The 20156-nt window shown below is 33.6% G+C and overlaps 1 protein-coding gene across 4 annotated transcripts; it reads left to right on the forward strand.

Moving 5' to 3' along the window:
* The first annotated feature begins 5723 nt into the window (after positions 1-5723).
* On the forward strand, positions 5724-6906 carry LOC149554910 (uncharacterized). 4 transcript variants are annotated; one of them, XM_089833557.1, is made up of 3 exons: positions 5724-5904; positions 6080-6289; positions 6381-6906. In XM_089833557.1, the coding sequence occupies exons 2-3, from the start codon at positions 6112-6114 to the stop codon at positions 6488-6490; spliced, it is 288 nt and encodes a 95-aa protein (XP_089689683.1). In that variant the 5' UTR covers positions 5724-5904; positions 6080-6111; the 3' UTR covers positions 6491-6906. The 4 variants fall into 4 exon arrangements, with proteins under 4 accessions (XP_089689683.1, XP_089689681.1, XP_089689682.1 ...); XM_089833555.1 differs by having other exon boundaries at positions 5731-5904; positions 6094-6906; XM_089833556.1 differs by having other exon boundaries at positions 5731-5904; positions 6100-6906.
* Positions 6907-20156: the final 13250 nt, after the last annotated feature.

Below are 20156 nucleotides of genomic sequence, written 5' to 3' on the forward strand. Positions count from 1 at the left end.
GAAGCTTCATACTGACAAACTTATATATTTGTTTTCTAAATGAAGTTCATAGATGTTTGAAGTAGTAACAGGTGCATTGTTTTGTTGGAGGTCGGTTTGAAAGAAAGCTCGAGTTATAGGAACACAAATTGTGTTTTCAAAAGGTGTCAACTTTTGATAAGCTAGCTCAAAAATCCACGTTGCTCATCTTCCTCAGCAATTCAAGTATTTTGTAGAGTACCAAAAGAAGGTGGCACATATCATTGGAAGTCATGAAATGAGAAAACTTGTTGAGGAGGGTCTTGTTTCCATAAATCTTGGAGGAAATTATTATGTTAACAATATTATTTGCTTCCAGTTTCATTGAGATCAGTGCAGATTATGTAGAGCTCATAGTCGCTTAATATGAGAAATATCTAAGGAGATGGTACAAGTTGGGAGCAAGGAGGGCCCCAATGACATCAATAGGGCCATTTGGGGGTGCTCCAGCACAAGTAGGTCTTGCAATGGGAAATACACAAATAATATACGGGGGACCACCAAAAGAATCTTATTATCATTGTAAGTGCAACATGGCTGCAAAAATAATGAAATGGAGGGAGTGTGCGATTTGCTTGATTCTGCACCTGCAAAACCTCACAGCTCATAATCATTAGATGATGTTTGAACATGTATGTGTATCAAGTGTTTGAAGAAATTCCATGTAAATTGTGCCACATTTGATCAACAAGATGTCGAAGTTCACAAAGGGCCAAATTAAGGTTATATCATCAATGGGAAAAAAGAGTAGCAACAAATCTTATCTATTGAACCATTTATCAAGATCTTCCTTCGATATTGCAGGGGGTAGGTGCATAGATGGTGTCTGGATGAACTCTTATCACCAGTGATGCAAAAAATGTTTCGAGACACAACATGTGCCTATACGTGCTCTTAGACTTTGAAGGTCTTGGACATAACGAGTGAAGTGAGCAAGAGGACACAGAGTATTCTTTTAGCCACTTTCAGAGTAGGACTAGTCTACTCAAGAAGGATAATAAGCTATTCAAAGATTGATGCTATGGCTCCTTACAATAGATCTGAGTACTATCAGCAGAGCTTAACCAAAGATTGATCTCGCACTGATAGTAAGCTTGTGGTCTTTTTAGTAGAGATTATAAGAAGAAATATTCAGTCTACTGTCTCAACGAGATGCCTCTCTATAATAGATACAAATAAAGTGCAGAAGCTTATACATTTTGATACACAAGAAGAGGTTCCTAATTTACCTCTTGTGGTGGAGGCCTTTTCACTCGACCTTTTAGATTCAAACTTGTTTGTGACTCCTTCTAAGAATGATGACTTGTGGTTTTCAATGTTTGACAAGTTTCTAGAGGCAATAACAGAGAGAAGGCATGATAGAGTTTTGCAAAAATGATTGGTTCTATGGAAGAATGATCAAGACATATGGTTTGTTGATTAGGGAGATTTTTGTCCAAGATCTCATAAAGTGATGAAGCTCATCTAATCTACATAAAATTTAATAAAGAATTTGGGGTGATACATCTATGGCCATGTAAATGGGAAGGTTAAAATTGAGAATAAAGCACATGCTAGATTCAAATCTTCTTCAAAGCTCATGGATAGAGAAAAGAAGCCAAGCTCATTGTCATGGCATGACTTACTTTTAGCACATTCAACTATTCAGGTGATTAAGTGATGATAAACATAGGAAGAAGATAAGGTCGAAGGAGAAGAAAGCTCAGTTGCTGGCAGCACCTACAGATCAAAGGACGAGTTCAGGGAATATCAGTTGGCACAGTTAGAAGTTAGAAGTATATTTGTCTAAAGTTGTCTTAAATTTGTATTTATATATTTTGTAAAAAAGGTCAACTTTAGAGTTATCTCTGGTTTTGGCTTTTCTAACTATAGTTAAGCTTTAAGGGTTAGAGTTGGTTACGAACCATCTTCAAGTAGTCCAAACTCTAACTTTTTGGGTAGTTATGAACCCAAAAAGTTGGTTATTCTAGATTGGCTATAAATTCCTAAAAATCAATGTAATAAGGGACTTTTTGGACTTGGATATAGGGAACACTTATGCTCTGATAACAAAGCAATTTTTGGAAAGTGTATACAATTGTTGTTTTTGTAATCAGTTATTTCTTACTTTCTTGGTGCAAAGAAATAAAGGAAGTACATTCAGGCATTCTCTTTCAAAGAGTCTAAATTGTTGAGGTGTTGATTCATTTATGAGTATTTTCATGGTATGGTGTGAGTATTCATGAATGGTTGAATTAGCATTGTGTTGATCAAAGTTCTCAAGCATAGTCCTTGATAGTTCTCATTAATAGTTACATCATTGTTATGAAAAAGTTGAAGGTGTGTGGTGTATTCGCTATCAATGGTTTTCCTTCTTATTTTCTAAGTTCTTCTTATCTTTATTGAAAAATCTAAAATTTCATCTTATGAGGGAGCTACCCCTCTAAACACAGAGGAAGGCTAGATATTAAGGGCCTATCCAACTGTTGTGAATGGTTTTCCACACACATTCCATTGGGCAAGTTCTACTATGACAAATCTATTTACCAACAACAAGGAAAATGGTTTTTGTGAGAAATTTTCCTTCATTTTTGATCCACACCATTCAGAATGGTAGTGGCATACCAATAACAAAGCATGGGAACTATTTTTTATAATTCAACCATAACCAAGGAGATAACGGTCACCTCCAATCTGCATAAGGAAAGAATTCAAATCCCACAACTACAACCACATGTCATCTCATGGATTGCAAGTATTACCTGGTATGCAAAGGGATTGTTTGAAGAAATATCGATGGCAATATAGTTAAATGTTTGAAAGAACAACTCAAAATTAAGACATGAAGTATGTCTCTATGTCATATGTTTGATATAATGCACATTTCATCTGAAGGAGGGAATATGATGATTGCATGCCATGCACAAGTGGGATGTTCAGTCATTTTCTAAGATTATGTCAAAAGGAATTGTATTGAATATCATAGTGCCAGATCTTGACACCCCACATCATCATATGTTATGGTATATCAAGAAGAGTTCAAAATCATTTATGCAATAAAATTGGGTTGTTGGATTAATTGCCATCATTGGCATGAACGGATGAAAAATATGAATATAGAGTCAATGATGAATAAGAATCAAAGTGATTCCATCAAGCATCTTGGGGAATTTAACTATTCTATCAACATGATTAAGGGAACCATAAGTGCAGATCATGAGAGCATTCACAAGCACATGACTTAATGGGTGAAACACATGTTGAATATTGGAGGCCTCCAATCAATCAAATGGGATGGAATACCAAATTTTTATGAAACACATATGGTGGTGGACTTGGGAGCTTAAACAAATGGGGATGGTTAAATTTGTATGTGCCTTGAGACACTATGGACCTCACAAAGAATCAAAGGCATTACATATAAGTTGTTTTGACTAAAAGTTCCCATGACACATCCTATATAATTATATTAGTGAAAGGGTTCAACTGTCTCATCAACCATTGGAGTGATAAGAATAGGGTGCAAAATGATAACTACCATTCTTCTACTTGGTAATGATAAAGTTTCAATATAGTACGTCAGCATCATGAGAAACTAGTGCATGCTTGTATTGCTACAATATTCTAATAAAAGAGATGAAGTGGTTTGAAAAGGGATGTTGTGAATGATTGTTTCTATGTCAATATTCAATATGTAAAACTATGATGAAGATCATGAGAAGATTCTACATCAAATAACTTGCCAAATCAATGATTCAACCTTCTGGAGACATGTTGTAAGCCATACATTTCAATAAGTGATCTTAGTCATTCTAGGTTAATTTTGTAGAAGGTAATTAACCTCACTTAAATCACATATTAGGGAAGTAGTTATTAACCATGGAGGAGTAGTTCTTAACCTCAATGTCTATATAAGAAATCATATTGGCTTTGTAAATGGACTTTTTGGACTTTTGAATAGGAGAATACTTAGGTTAAACTTTTTATAATAAGATAATATTCGAAATGTGTATACAAATTTTATCTTTGTAATCAAAATTCCTGTTAGGTTCTTGGTGCAAGAAAATAAGGGAAAATATTATTTGAGTTCTGTTCTTTCAAAATCTAAATTGTTAAAAATGTTGATTGTTTTTGCAGTAAGCATTTTCATGGTATTGTACAAATGTTTATGAATATTTGGATCAACGTTGTGCTAGTGGTAATTCTCAAGCGTAGATCTTGATTGTTGTTATTAGTGGTTTAAGTTAGTCTCAGAAAGCTTTGAAGTCATGTGGTGCATTCATCATCAATGGCATTCTATTGATCTTTTAAAGTTTGATTTCATCTTTATTTGAAAACTTTCAAAATTACATCATATGAGGGAGCTTCCCCTCTAAACATAGAGGAAGGACACATATCAAGGGCCTATCCAACTATTGTGAACAATTTTCCACATACACTCCGTTGGACTATTTTCAAGTGACAAATTTGTTTACCAACAATGTGAAAAATATAAATTTAAATTTGTAAGTTATACTTGAAAAAATGTTCCAACATCTTAAATGTGGCCCTAATTACAACATATAACCTTAGAGTTACTTTAACATTCACCTTGCATGTAGTAATATTATCGAACCAAATATTAAACTTGATCAAAATTGTCAAACCTAACCATAATTGTAATATTATCTATGTACAATGAGTGGTATCGTTAATTTTAGTGAGAGATGGATTCATGTGAATCAATACGCATGAAACATAGGTCAAGACATTCAATTTAAACAATTACATAATGGAATTTTAATAATAATAATATTACAATTTGATGTAGTTGAAAATATCTTCTATTTATCAAAAATTAAGGACTTCTAGAATGGGTGTCACCTTGAAATTTGATACATTGTAATTAAAGAATGATTATATTTAAATTTATAATTTTATTTTATATAATATTTTGTACTATATACTATTTATCTCAACCATAATTGGTCGATTTCATTAGTTGTTATAGGACCCTTTTTTCAAGCTCTGTCATATTGATTTATTTTGGTCTAGATTTTCCCCTAGTTAATATATTTAATTAATAATAAGATTTTTACTTTTTATGAAATCATTTATAGATTACTTTAATATACTACTATATAAATAATTACCTTTTATGTTAAAAATAGATTCTAGCTCAATTTAAATGCTAATCAATACTTTAAATTAAATATTTAAAAAAATTTAGTAAAATATAATATAATAAACAATTCAATTCTACACACCTATTTTTTAATCTTTGACATACTTTATATTTAACTATTACAAATTTAATTGTATTTAGATCATTGCAAATTTACTGTATCACAATATAATTTTAACAACTATTATCTTACATACTAGTTAGCCCCAAGTACATGCCAGTCTGTAGCACTTGCTTTAGTGTTGTAATTGGAAAACTGTTTTCTTAATTTTCAATTTTAACTTAATAGTCAATTCTGCATTAATTTCAATTCTAATACAACAACTCAAAGGTACAGAAAGAAAAGTTAGAAAAGAATCTTGGTGATATCCTCCACAGTAAAATTATATCAAACGGAGAATAAACAACTCAGATCGATGGTGTACAATTGTCCTGCCAGTTCTCTCTCTCATTGACTAATGTGAGAAAAATACACTTCCGTATCAATCACTCTTCCAAAATTTTCATAACGCGCCATGACATTCCCGAGTTTAGCGGATAAAATTTCCACACACTTCTCTTCCCATCAAATTCTGTCAATTTCACCCACGGTTGTCATAACTAATGATTACACGCGCATGGAAAATTGTGTGCATATGGATACACGCGCATATGTTTGCGATAGTAGAAAATTTGTGTGCACATGTTTGCGAGAGTAGATTTCAGGTTTTGGAGTATTGCTACCACTCGGCCGAAATATTAAGGTGAGTGACTACCTTTAATTCTGTGAATCCCAATTCAATGATATAATATGTTCTAGGGTTTCATGTTTTAATATAACCGTTGCTATGTATTTTGCCTTTGGAATAAAGGTCTAATGTAATATGATTGGTGAATATATTTCGATTAAATGGAAGCCTGAATCTAATATCTCTTTAGAAATTCCTTGAAAGGATTAGTTAGGTATTCGAATGGATTCGAAGAGGCCAATGCAAAGTTGTCCAAGTGGTGAAGAGGCAGGAAGCAGTGTGGAAAACAAGACCAAACGGTTACGGCCAGATGACAATGAAAGAGAAGCCCTAGAGTTTTTTGCTTTGGTGGAAAATATCAAAGCATTGAAGAAGCTGATGAATCCTATAAATAAAGGAGGTAACTCTACCAATTCTATTCATTCTAAGTCTGCACCTTGGAAGCCTGTTTTAGAGTGGGAAGATTTTTCTAATCTAACACCCAAGTGCAGGCCTTGTCATGCCCAGATGGATATTATGGCTCCTTTTAAAAATAGCTGCAGAGTTTACAGAGGAGATGTTGAAAGTGAGAAATATGTGGGTTCCGAGATTATTGATCTGAATGAAGAACCCCCCTCGTAAAACCCTTCAACCGGAGCAATCAACTTGATTTCTTAGGGTTTTGTACATTAAAGTAAGTCATCAGAGAAGTCATATATGGTGTAGTTAGTAGTGGATGCTTTTTGACAGATTGCTACCGTTAGTCTCAAATTAAAAGAAAAATATGAAAGTGTATCACGTGGTTCAAGTTTCCTGTCAAAATACACTGTTTGCTCTTTTAATGAAGTTGCGCTTAGAGATTTGCCATTAATTGGCAGCTAGGTTTAGAGGGGTGTCAGCAAGGGAAGTATTTCAGTTCTCTTGATTTTGGGAAAATTGTGAATTATTGTAACTATGGACATATTAAGTACTTCAGCTTGACAATGCTCTCTGCTCAGCAAAGTTGAAATCGAAATATACAATTTTAAAAGTATAAAATGTCAGACGGTTTGTCGATAATTTGATCACAAAATCGGTGAGTAGTGTAAAATTGTATGCGATTTCCGCAAATCACAGTGGCAATTTGGTATATTTAGTTTTGATGCAAGTAGCGAGGAGTTGTATTAGGTGGTGTTTATAAAATAAGTATATATATATATATATATGAGGAGTTGTATTAAGCCGTGCTTATAAAATAAGTACATATATATCTAATTAAATGGTTCAGGATTGCAATATTGTGGATAGTGGGCAGGTATATCCTTGGACTTGTTGAGCTAGCCTTTTCGATGGAGGTCTTTCACAAAATATTTGTAGCTACATGCAAACTAGTCTTAGGTTGAACTCTTCTGTTAAGAGCCAACCACTAAGGGGTATCCATCCGGCCAAATTGGTCTAGGGCACATCCCTTTTCAATATAGGAACGGTGCACTCAACAAGACTTGATCATGGTGGGCTCTTTAAGAACCTTTCAATTGGGTAGACCAATTAGACAATATGATCTTTTTTCAAATCTGAATAAATGATGGAGCTTGGCCCTATGGATAAGTTTGCTATAACCATTGCATATAGTACATTTTGTCTAGAGATTAACCTGTCCCTTCATATGTGATACCATCACAAATTTTATCATTGTCCAACATGTTTTTTACTAGTCTCGTGCTACTTAATTCTTCATGAGTCAGGAAGACAAATCACATGCTACTCAATTCTTCACGAATCAGGAAGGCTTTGTATATATATATTGAATTCAGCGTATAGAAAGTCGGTTTCATTTGCCCTGATTGTGCTATATGACCATTTGATAAATAATAGTAAATCTTACAACGAACAATTTAACCAAATAACAGAGTGATAGACAAACAAATCAATAAGAATAAAAATGCATTAACCCAACTGCCTCTGGTTGTAATACATCAAAGGCAAGTGCGAGTTGCAATCACATGTGGGACATACTACAAATGTTATTTCACATTAAGATGAAATCGACCACCAAAACTATGGTGTATAATTTAGATGGGTTTGATTTATTAATAGGACTAATCCGAATTGGAAATATCAGAAGAAGGTCGAGAGATTAGGAAAATAATCGGAGTCAACCTTTGATGTTGCGTGCTCATTGCTTTCAATGTGACAGAACTCAAGAAAGTAGGGAAATGGAAAAAATTCAATTTTAATCCCAACTTTGGGGATGGGCTCAGAGAGCATGAAAAAATTCCTCTGAGGCTTTGTCTCCAAACTTCAACTTTCTAAAAGCTTAGGAGCCATTATAAATAAAAGAAATATTAAATTCATATCTAAGGCTGGTGATTCGGAGGTTATATGCAATTGGAGGCCCATCACCCTTCTGAATGTGGCTTATAAGATAATTGCCAAGGCACTCTCTCAAAATCAGGCACATGCTGCCTCTAATTGTGCAGCCTGAGCAAACTAGCTTAATCAAGTCCAGAGACATTCATGATAACATTATTGCTATCTGGGAATGGATGGAGTGGGCTCGCAAGTCCAAACAGAAGGTTATCTTTCTGAAGATAGATTTTGCCAAAGCATATGACTGCATTGAATGACCCTTCATCCTAGCTATGCTCTAGGCCCCGGGATTTGGTCCCGACTTTATTCAATCCGTGGAGATTCTTTTTGGTAATGCTAATACAAGTTCTTTTCCTTTTGAATGAATCACATACCTAGCCAATACAAGTCCTTTTCCTTTTGAATGAATCACATTTTCCTTATTTTGAATTTTAACTTGTAGCTCAGGTCATTTAGACTCGGTAGGCATTGGCTTTGTAACTTCAAAATGTGACTCGAGGCCCTATGACTTAGTTTGTACCTCTTGTAACTCAGTAGCTGAGGAAGATTCTAGACCTGTGAAGTCTCCTTATTGTTAGATGTGCTTGGCAATGCATCAGGTTTGAAGTAGACAAATCTTCAATAATCTTTTGGTTCTCTTTCCCTTTCTTCTTGAGTCTTTTCTACAAACTCATTAATTCTCACATGTGCATTTTTTATTATTTTATGAGTAGAAAATTTCAAACATCTATATGCCTTATTTCTGCAAGAATATCCAAGAGTATTCCTTCATTACCTTTCACATCAAACTTTCCTTTTTTTAGACTCTTTGAAGATATAACATTTACTTCCAAATACTTTTAGGTAACTTACATTGGGTTTCTAGCCATACCATAATTCATAAGGAGTTTTATGTGAGTCCTTCTTCAACTGAACTCAGTTCAAAGTATGGACTACATTGCTGATGGCTTTGTTCTAGCATTTGATAACAACATTATTTTCAATCATTAGAGTCCTTGTACAATCCATGATGGATTTGTTTCTTCTTTTAGCTATTCCATTTGGCTCAAGAGTACCAAGAACTAATACCTATCTTTTAATTCCTCTTTCAATGAAAAAGTTATTGAATTCATTGGAGGTGAAATAACCACCTCTGTCCGATCTTAAGAATTTCAATCTTTTTCTCGTTTCTTTCTCTACTCTTGCTAGATACCAGTTGAATTGCTCAAATACTTCTAATTTTTCTCTTAGATACATAACAATCATCATTCTAGAGTAGTCATCAACAAAGAGAATAAAGAATTTTTATTCACTATAAATTTCTATTCCAATGGGTCCACAAAGGTCAGTATGCACAATTTCCAAGACATCTTTAGATTGATAGTATTTTCTCTTTAAAATAGTCTTTCCCATTTTGTCGATCTGAGAATTTTTGCATAAACCAACATCTGGTTTCCTCAAACTAGGGATACCTCTTACTTTTCTAAATTTTCTTATCTTGACCATATTATCAAAGTTTACATCACAGTCTTCTATGCCATAACCAAATTTCTTCCATTTGAGCAATAAAACATGAGCAATCACCAAGATCAAGATAAAATAGGTTACCTCTTGTTTATTTGCCTAATCCAATCAGATTCCCTTTTTCATCCAGTAGTCTTGCCTTGCCATGCATAAATTCTAACTTGAATCCAATGTTGATTAGTTGTGCTACACTTAGCAAATTATGTTTTAGTCCTTCAACTCAATAGGCATTGTCACATACAAGTTCTGTGGTTAATGAGATTCAGCCTTTCCCTTTTATGCAACAAGGTTCATTATTTCCAAACCTTACACTACCTCCATCATAGTGTTCAAAGTATTCAAATTTTATTCTATCTCTAGTCACATGATGTAAACATCCACTATCTATGATCCATGTGTCATTTTTACTAACATAAGAGATAAGTTCCATCTTATCTTCGTTGTATGATTTGTGATTTTTGAAATTCCTTTTTCCTTTGTACTTGTGACTCATCTTCTCATCCTTGCTCTCTTTTCTTGGGCATCTGGTAGTAATATGACCAATCTCTTGACATGAAAAATAGATTAATGGAACTTTACCTTTGTATTTTCCTCTACTTCTAGAATATTTCTTTTTTTGTAAAGCTTCAACAACTTCAAGACCACTATCAAAACTTTCCTTTGTTTCCTCTTCACTTTCTAATTGAATGTCCTTTAGTTTCTTGCCTTTTCTCTTTGAGTGAATGTTTAACTTCAAATGCAGACTAAACATTTTTGGAACCTGGAACATAATTGTCAAAGTTATCGAGCTCAAAAGCTATTAATCTTCCTACCAAGGCATCCAAACTTAACTTGTGATTTGGATCACACTTCTTTTCTTTAATAGCAGATACTCTAATTGCATAGATAGTACGCAATGTTTTGAGAACTTTACTTACAACAGTTTCTTCCTTGATTTCTCCTCTAGAAGCTCTGATTGCACTGACACTAGCTTTGATTCTTTCTACATATTTGGCAACATTTATGTCTTCTCTCATTCTCATCTGATCAAACTATCCTCTAAGACTTTCTACTATGGCTCTCCTTACATTATCATCACCACCATAGATGCCCTTTAGCTTGTTCCACATATCAAAAGTAGTTTGTAGTCTTTGATCTCATCAAATTCATCATAGTTGAGAGCAGATGCAATATCAATCTTCATGATGTTATGGTTCTTTTTCTCAGAAAGATCTCCAACAGATAATGCATAAGTAAGAGTTTTTCATTCTTCATCAAAGTATTTCAATCCTGAATAACTAATGGTGGCTAGATGAAGTCTCATGAGTCCCTTCCATGCTGAAAGGTTGTCTCTGTTTAGCTTTGGATTCTCTCTCTTATAAGACATCTTGATCTTTAGCTTAGGTCCTTGAAACCTTTCCTGCAAGCACCAAAAGATTTGATACCAATAGTTGGAATATAGGAGGTTTAACTGAGAGGAGGGGTTAATCAGTTACCACTAAAATAAATTCCAGATCCCTTAGATGTCAACAATAAAATTTAGACTCTAAAAACTGATTGCTACTATTACTCGGTAAACACATTGAAAATATTGTAACTCAGTAAATACAAAGTGTGAATTACTTTTAGTAAATCTTAAAACATTAATAGTAATTAATTTGCAAGCATAAGAGAAATATAATGAACACATGAGACACTATGATTTAACGTGGAAACCCAACATGGGAAAAACCATCAATGTAACTAGTTACTATTTTTCACTTTTCTGAAGTGACCCTTGTTAGGAGCCAACCCTGTTAAAGGTTACAAAACACACTGTTAGGTGTGACCTTTTTAGAGGATTTAGTCACCCTATTAGGAGTGGCCTTGCAAGAGGTCTTAAAACAATCCAATGGAATTGCCACACTGTTAGAGGATTTACAATCGGCTATTAAACTAACTCTGTTAAGAGATTTTAGATCACTGCTACAATGGTTAGAGAATAACAATGAAATGACCTGATTGTGATACAACTAAATTGTTGATTATAGATCTTTTCTCTATTTCATACTTGATCTTTCCTAATTAAATAATATTTTTTTGCTTTACAAGGATATTTGCTTATCCTTCAAGTTTGCTCTCATGCGTTCCTTCTTAATTCAATCAACACACTTCCACACACACTTGAAAATCACAACTTGACCTTATATTTATACCTTCTAGATTGTCAAGTTGGCCCAAATACAAATTACAATGACCATTAATCATTACCATATTCAGCTATAACCAAGACTTAAAATAATTAAGCTTCTCATGCAAAAACAACAAAATCCTTTATTAGCCGACCCTGCTTGGTAAACACTGGTTCTAAGACAAATTCCTATGTTAACCAATAGAAGCTTGGTTAATACTATGAACTTGCAAAAATACTTTGGTAACTGAGTGAATTCAATTAACCATGTAAACTTGGTTAACACTATTTTCTGCCATAATTTCCTTCGACACTCGAGTGAGCTCGATAGACACTGTCTTTGCAGAGTAAACTTCAAGAATGCTTGGTAAATAAGGAAAACTATCTTGCTCACCAACTGATCTTGGTAAGCACTAACTAACAATTGATATAACATTTTTGTGACATCAAAGACAACACAAAATTAGACAATTGTACCCAATAGCTCTAGCTCTTTGATTACTCTAGGTATCTACTAAAGTAAGATAAACTACATCAATTTGTAACATATGTAAATCATCTCATTTGAAGTAAGTTACTTCTCATGCTTCTTAAATAACCTTAGACAAGGGTATTATCCCTAGTTTACATCTTATACACTCATGAGAATCATTAGGTAATATTTTTGTGAAGATATCAACTATTTGCTCTTTTGTATTCACACATTCCATCTTCACCTCTTTATCTTGAACTAACTCTCTCAAGTAATGATACTTGATTGCAACATGCTTAGTCTTTGTATGCATCATAGGATTTTTTGATATATTTATAGAACTTGTATTATCATAATAAAGTATCTCAAGTTCAGTGATTTCCTCCTTCATACCTTTGAGTAGTTGTTTTATCCATACACTATTTGTACAATTTACTATAGTAGCAACATATTCAACTTCAATAGTAGATTGAGATAAGCAATTTTTTTTCATGCGATTCCATGTAACCAACCTTTTTCTTAACAAAAATGCTCAACCACTAGCATTCTTATTGTCATCAATATTTTCAGCCCAATCAATATTAGTGTAGGCTCTCAATTCAAAAATTTTATTTTTCTTATTGTATAGACCATAGTCTTCTATTCCTTTCATATATCTCATTATTCTCTTAACAACCATCAAATGATTCTCTCTATGAATAGTAGATAATCTTGTAACTATCCCAATAGATAATCCAATATTAGGTTTGATATGTACTACATTTTCAATCACAGACCTGTACAATCTTGGATTCACCTCAGTTGAATCATCATGCTTTGACAATTTGTGTCCTACCACCATAGGTATGCTTACTGGCTTGGAATCTTCCAATCTAATTTTTTTTAGTATCTCCTTTACATATTTTGACTATTTTATGTATGTACCATATTTCATCTCATGTACTTGCAAACCCACAAATAACTTGATTTCTCAAAAAATAGATATCTCAAATGCTTTCTTCATTTAATTTTCAAAAGCTTTACATAAATTATCTTTCTGCCCAAACATGATATCATGAACAAAATTTTTTTATATTAAAATACATTTTCATTTCTCTATCTTTACGTACAAATTGTTGTTATCACTCATCCTCTCAAATCCAATCTTTACAAGATAATTGTGAAGCCTTTCATACCATGCTCTTCTTGCTTGGTTCAAACCACATGAATCTTTGGACTACATACCATATTTTTTTTGTTAGCATCAACAAATCCTTTTTGTTGTTCTATATAAACTTTCTCTTCCAATATGCCATTCAAAAATGTAGATTTAACATCCATTTGATAATCTTTGAAACATTTCTATGTAGAGTAAGAAAGCAGAGTTCTTACTCCTTCCAATAATGCAATAGGAGAGAATGTTTTTCCATTATCTATCCCTTCTTCTTGTGCATACCCATTGCAATCTAATCTTGCCTTATTCCTTGTGACTTCACCATTTTCATGTATCTTGTTTCCATGCACCCACTTAGTGCCAATCACATTTTTATCTTCTAGTCTAGGAACTAGAGTCCATATTTTATTTTTCTCAATCTATTTAATCCCTTCTTTCATAGCTTTACTCCAATCCATATCTTCAAAGTTGGTTTTCACTATTTTAGTTTCACGCATGCTAAGAAAACATGTATCATTTCTCAACTTGTTCCTTGTCATTGGTCTTGCATATTTATCTCCAATAATTTGTGCAATAGGATGATGTCCCTTGACATATTTTGACAATCTTGGTTCTACTCTATTTTCCTCATTTGGTCTCTCAAATTCTAAATCACTATGTACTTCTCTATCAAGTAGTTCAACATCTCTTTCATGTATAGTAATCTCAGAATCTGAATATTCCTCCACTTCATTCTTTAACTCAACACGTGATTGTAGCTCAATTCCTTAATGCAACTCGACATTAATAGTATGCAACTTGGCAGTCACTAAAACTTGTTGATTTGCAACTAGATTTACAAAATTTTCATTAGTAGGCATACCTTCATAAAAGTATACAAATGATTTGTATTCCTCTAGTTTCTTCATAGGTTCAACCTCATGTGCTTTTGTATATTCATCAAATTTCACATTTGCAATTTCCACATCTTTGTTTTAGATTAAGGTAAAAGCAGGTTTTGAAGGGGCCCCGAAACCCATTACATCAAAGAGAAAGATAAACCATTAAGCACAACTAGGTTTTAAAAGGACCTAAAACTAGCCAAACAATTAAACCAGGTTTTGCAGGGACCTGAAACCAGCAGATATGACCAGTAAAATTAACCAAAAACTTTGGAAACTGAAAGGAAAAACAAACTAGAGCAAAGTAGCCAGGAAGGCTATCCAAACCAGATACCAGAAAACTAGAGACAAGACCATAACACCAACCCAGAAGAACCAGTCAGCATAAGGGAACAAAAGATTATCCTTTTAAAATGAGGTTACCCTTACGCGACCGAAGGGTCATATCTAAAGGGGGAGCAAAAGGCTTAGCCTTCTTCACTTTAACCGCAATCCAACCGTCCTCAAACTTCGCTGCCTTGGTCACCCAATCCTTAGAGGACAAAGACCCGTAGAACCCAAGGGACACAGAGGCCTCAACAAACACCCTATGAGAGACAGACGACAACTGACCCCTAGGAGGGTCAACCAAAGCAGGGCGAGAGACCAAATCCTTAACCACGAGCTTGGAAAGAACGCTACCCACAGCCACTGAATCCACAAGATGAGATGCCAAAGCATCCTCCGCAACCACCGGCACAAAAGGAATACTAGCCTCAACCTTTGAAACTATAGGAGCAACCAAGGATTGTTTCACCGTATAATGCTCAGAGGAGGCCCCAGTCCACCAAGAGGGGGAACGCCTGGGTTTGGGTTTCCCAGCTACACAATGAGCATAAACGTGACCCGTCAAGTGGCATTTCCTGCAACGAAAAGGGATTCCCTCGAAATCCAACATTTGAGACCAAGACCCCCTCGGGGAATCCAAACAGACCACCTCAAGAAGACCTTTAGAAACATCCAAGTCAACAAGGAAGCGAGCACAGGTCGAATGGAAAATATTCAAAGTGTTAGCATCCACATATAAGAAATCCCCAATAGCGTTCCCAATAGATTCAAAAATTGAATCCTGCCAAAGATGAATCAGAAGATTAGGGAGCTAAACCCAGATAGGGTACTTATTAAAGGATTCCGAGAGAGGATCAATTTCCACAACTTTATTAGTGTTAGTATTTAGAAACTTAAAAGTTTTACTTCTTGTGGAATAGCCAAGGAATATGCCTTCTTCACTTTGTGCATCTAATTTACCATTCCTAAAATCTTTGAGAATATAACGCTTGCTTCGAAATACCTTAAAATATTTTGCATTGGGTGAGTATCCGTACCATAGTTCAAAAGTTGTTGAATGAGTACATTTCTTGACTTACACATAGTTCAAGGTATCTAGATAGTTGTGTTTATAACCTCTATCTAGTATTAATAAGAAATATTCTTCTCCATCATGAGTTTCCTAGCATTGTCCATTACAAATATGTTCCTCCTTTCAGCAATTCCATTTTGTGGAGGGGTTCTAGGGGAAGATGTTTATCTTTTGATTCCTCTATTGCTATAAAATATCACAAACTCATTTCATGTACATTCTCTTCTCCTATCAAATCTCAAGCATTTTAGACTTTTACCCATTTCATTTTCAACTCTTCCTCAGTACCACTTAATCATTTGGAAAGCATTAGATTTTTGTTTCAAAAAAATAATTGTCATCATCCTAGAATAATCATCAAAAAATAGCATAATATACTTATCACCTTTTTATCTTTGCACATCAATTAGTCCATGCTAAGTTAATATGAACAAATTTCTGAAATTCCTTTACAGGTATGAGTCTTACTCTTAAAACTTGACTTTGGCATCTTGCATGACTGACATTGTTTGAAAATTATATTGTTAGGTTTTTTCAGTTTAGGCAAACCTCTTACTCTTTTCATGTTACTGATACTAACCAAGTTATCAAAACTAATATGACATAACATCTTTTGCCATAACCACACATCACCAAATTCTACAATTAGATAGGTATCATCATCCACATTAAGATAGAATAGATTACATCTAGTTCGATCACCTTTACCCATTAGTTTTTCATCAATATCATATATCTTAGCAATCTTGTTCTCAAACTCAACCTTAGAACATGAACTATTCAGTTCTGACACACATAACAATTTATAGTTAAGTCCTTCAACATAATAATGATTTTCACATAAATTCTTTTCTATGAGTTTGTTAAAACTTTTTCCTTTTATCACACATGATGCATCATTACCAAACTTTTCACTATTTCTATCAAAATAATTCAAGGAAATGAACTTGCTTTTATCTCTAGTCATGTGATGTGAACACCCACTACCAATGACCCATCTATTATTGTTGTTCATATAAGACACTAGTGTAGTTTCCTCATCCTCATCAAAATCATCCTTCTTTGCAATATACACCACTTCATCATCATGATTGTTAGATCCATCTTTGGTTCCCTCTTCTTTAAAGTAGCAAGACTTCTTACCTTTGTTTTTGTAATATTTTTTTTCTTCATCTCTTCTACATTTGTACCTATCTCCACCTCTTTAGTTCTTCTTCTCTAGAAATTTAGAAGAAATATGACCAACCTCATTATAATAGAAATACATGATAGGTAACTTATCTTTGAATTTTCCTTTACCTCTGTGAAATCTCCTTGCTAGTAGTGCTTCAAATTGTTCTACATCCTCCTCATTTATATTATTGTCACTAGAAATATATTTTACCTTCTTCTTCTTCCTCTTCCTCTTCCTCTTCCTCTTCCTCTTCTTCTTCTTCTCCTCATTAGGTTCCTTCAATGAAAATTTAGATTTGAAAGAAGATTCAACATTGTCAGATTTGAAGTTATCAAAATTAGATAGTTCAAAAATAATGATCCTACCTACCAGTCCATCAAGAGTCAGATTAGAACCTAGTATACATCTTAGTTCTTGTATTGGAAAACATATAATAGCATAGATGGAAATAAGTGTTCTCAGAACTTTTCTTAGTATAGTCTCATTATCTATGTTACAAGTAGATCCTCTTATGGAATTAAAAGCATCTTTTATTGTAGAGGAATATTGAGCAACATTCTCACCTTCTTGCATTCTCATATCGTCGAACTTACCTCTTTGAATTTTAGATTTAGTTCATAGAATATTTGTGTCTCCTCCATAAATCATGTGAAGAGCATCCCACATTTTCTTTGCACTATCACAACCCTTTATGTCATCAAACTCAGTATAACTTATAGCAAAGGTAATCTCCAACATTGCTTGGTTGTGTTCTGTCTTCTTTTTCAATTCTTCAACAATTAGGGGCCCAACAGGTTGACATGCTTTGTGATGATGATATATTGTGCATGATCTCCATGACCTCATAGGTGTAGCTTCATCAAACTCTTACATGCAGGAAATTTATCTCTATTAAGCTTGGGTACCTCTTTTTTGACATCTTGATCTATTTTCTTCTAGTACCTTCAAACTAAATCTCTTTATAAAAGCCTCTGATATCAATTGTTGGAATTCTTTAGAATAATTAAGAGTGGGATAAATTAATTATAAAATGTCTAGATGTACAAATAAAATTTTTCAAAGATTAGTGAACCCATATCCGTAAAACATATTAATCATGCATGCAACCATTAGATCATACAATCAATTAAACTTGTAGGTTACTGTCAAATCAAATTTGCATAGATGTAAGCATGAAACATAATAGATTTAGTAATAGATTTGACACAAAGATTTTAGGTAGAAACCCAATTTGGAAAAAACCACTTGTAACATGCTACTCATTCTCACTCTTCTGAAGTGATGCCCTGTAAAAAGCCAACCTTGTTAAAGGTTACAATACACACTGTTAAATGTGACATGGTTAGAGGATTTCAATCACCCTATTAGGAGTGTGCACTATTAAAGGAATTTAGATCATTCACTTGGAATGTCACCTGGTCAAAGGATTTACAAAAGACTATTAGGTCAACCTTAATCCAAAGAATTTACCCTAGACTAATACAATGATTAGAAAGTAATAGTAAGGCTTAATCTTATAACAACTTACAACTCACTTTGTAGATTATAGATCTCTATTTTAGTCCTCTATTCTTCTTTTCTTTCACACACTTTAGCGTTAATAGCTTCTTCACCCGTCAAGAATTCATACCCTTTAGTCTTATTGCTTTTCTTGCCAATAGTAGTCTCTTCTGTTTAGTCACTGCATGAAGCAATACCCTAGACTCCTTGTCTTCCTTAGGTTCTTGCATTTGATGAGATTTGCTTCTAACTAGCCATCTCTATAAATAGAAAACTAAGATTTTTTACCATTCAATCTCTATCATCCATTTTAGGTTTAGGTAGAATTACGTACAATTCATTGAATCTACCCATCTTTCTATTTTATTCCCTTCTAGAAACTTCTCCTTCATTACTCGTTGATTTTTCCTCAAAAAAGTTTGCCATGAATTCTGTGCCACAAAAAATCATCATAGTTATCTTCCACACACTTCAAAAAATTAATGAAAACAAAATAGTGAACTCATATTCATCAAATCCCTAATTTAACATGAATAGTGGCACTTAGCATCAATATGTTGCCACTTAGCTTCCATACTATTCTTTCACTTGGAAAACACTAAAGTTTATTGGTGCTTGACATCAACTAACATTTACTTGGCTTACACCATATCACTTGACATACACTAAAATAAGACTTTTCTTGGCTCAAACTAATTTTTTGCTCCCCTTACACTAAATTTTCTCGACACCTATTATGCAGATTTATAAGCTTAGTATACTCAATTTATTTTACTTGTTCTTCTAAACTTAAATAGTGTATCCATCCTTTGTAATCTTAAGTAAATTATCAATGCATAGTAACATCACTATCTAAACTGATCTTTGTACTTCTTTTTCATAGCATAACTCAACCTTTCCTTTAGGAGCTATTGTTATCTAATTTGATCAAAACCTACTCATCAATCAAACAAATGATAGTACCCAAATCATGTAAGCAGTTGTCTTTGTTGATCTCAAATTGGTTTTGACAATTGCTTCTCAACACACTTAAGTCATTTACTAAGTTCATACTGAACTAATAACACATGTCAAGTATAATATGTAAATACAAGACCATGCTGAGTTGCAATGAGTGCTAAGTCACTCATGTGCTGAGTAGATAGACCCCAAGTGATTAAAGTGTTGAGTAAATAGTAGACACCAAGTATTTCAAGTGTCGAGTTAGAAATAAAACAATAGTATGTGCCAAGCATCAGTAACTCCAAGTGTTAAGCAACATAGATTGGACATATTTGTTTTTTATTGCAAAAATAACTATGTAAACTATTTTTCAGCCAATGAAAGGATAGAATACGATCTTTTGAAGATAAAGATGAATCTATATGTTGATTCCCTATGCAATTACATGAAACCAATTAGAAAATAGGAAGGATTAAGCAACAAAAAGAATCTGAGCTATAGATTCATACCTAACCCTAAGTCTTCTAGTCTTCTTAAGGAGGACAAAACTCTAAACTTCATATGAGTATGTAAGGAATTGAAGGAAAAGAATAGTGAAGTTTGCATGTGAAAATAGATCATTCATGGAGACTTAGAAGTTATAGAGAGTGAATTGTAGAATCAGTTAGAGGAGAACAAGAATAGAAGGATACAACAATTGTCACATAAGATCAAGAAGGATCAAGAAGAAAACTGTATAGATTTTTCCTTTAATCAAGCAACTAGA

This window comes from Cupressus sempervirens, chromosome 5 (assembly GCF_028749045.1).
Source record: "Cupressus sempervirens isolate cs-2001-9-10 chromosome 5, ASM2874904v1, whole genome shotgun sequence".
Lineage (NCBI taxonomy): Eukaryota > Viridiplantae > Streptophyta > Pinopsida > Cupressales > Cupressaceae > Cupressus > Cupressus sempervirens.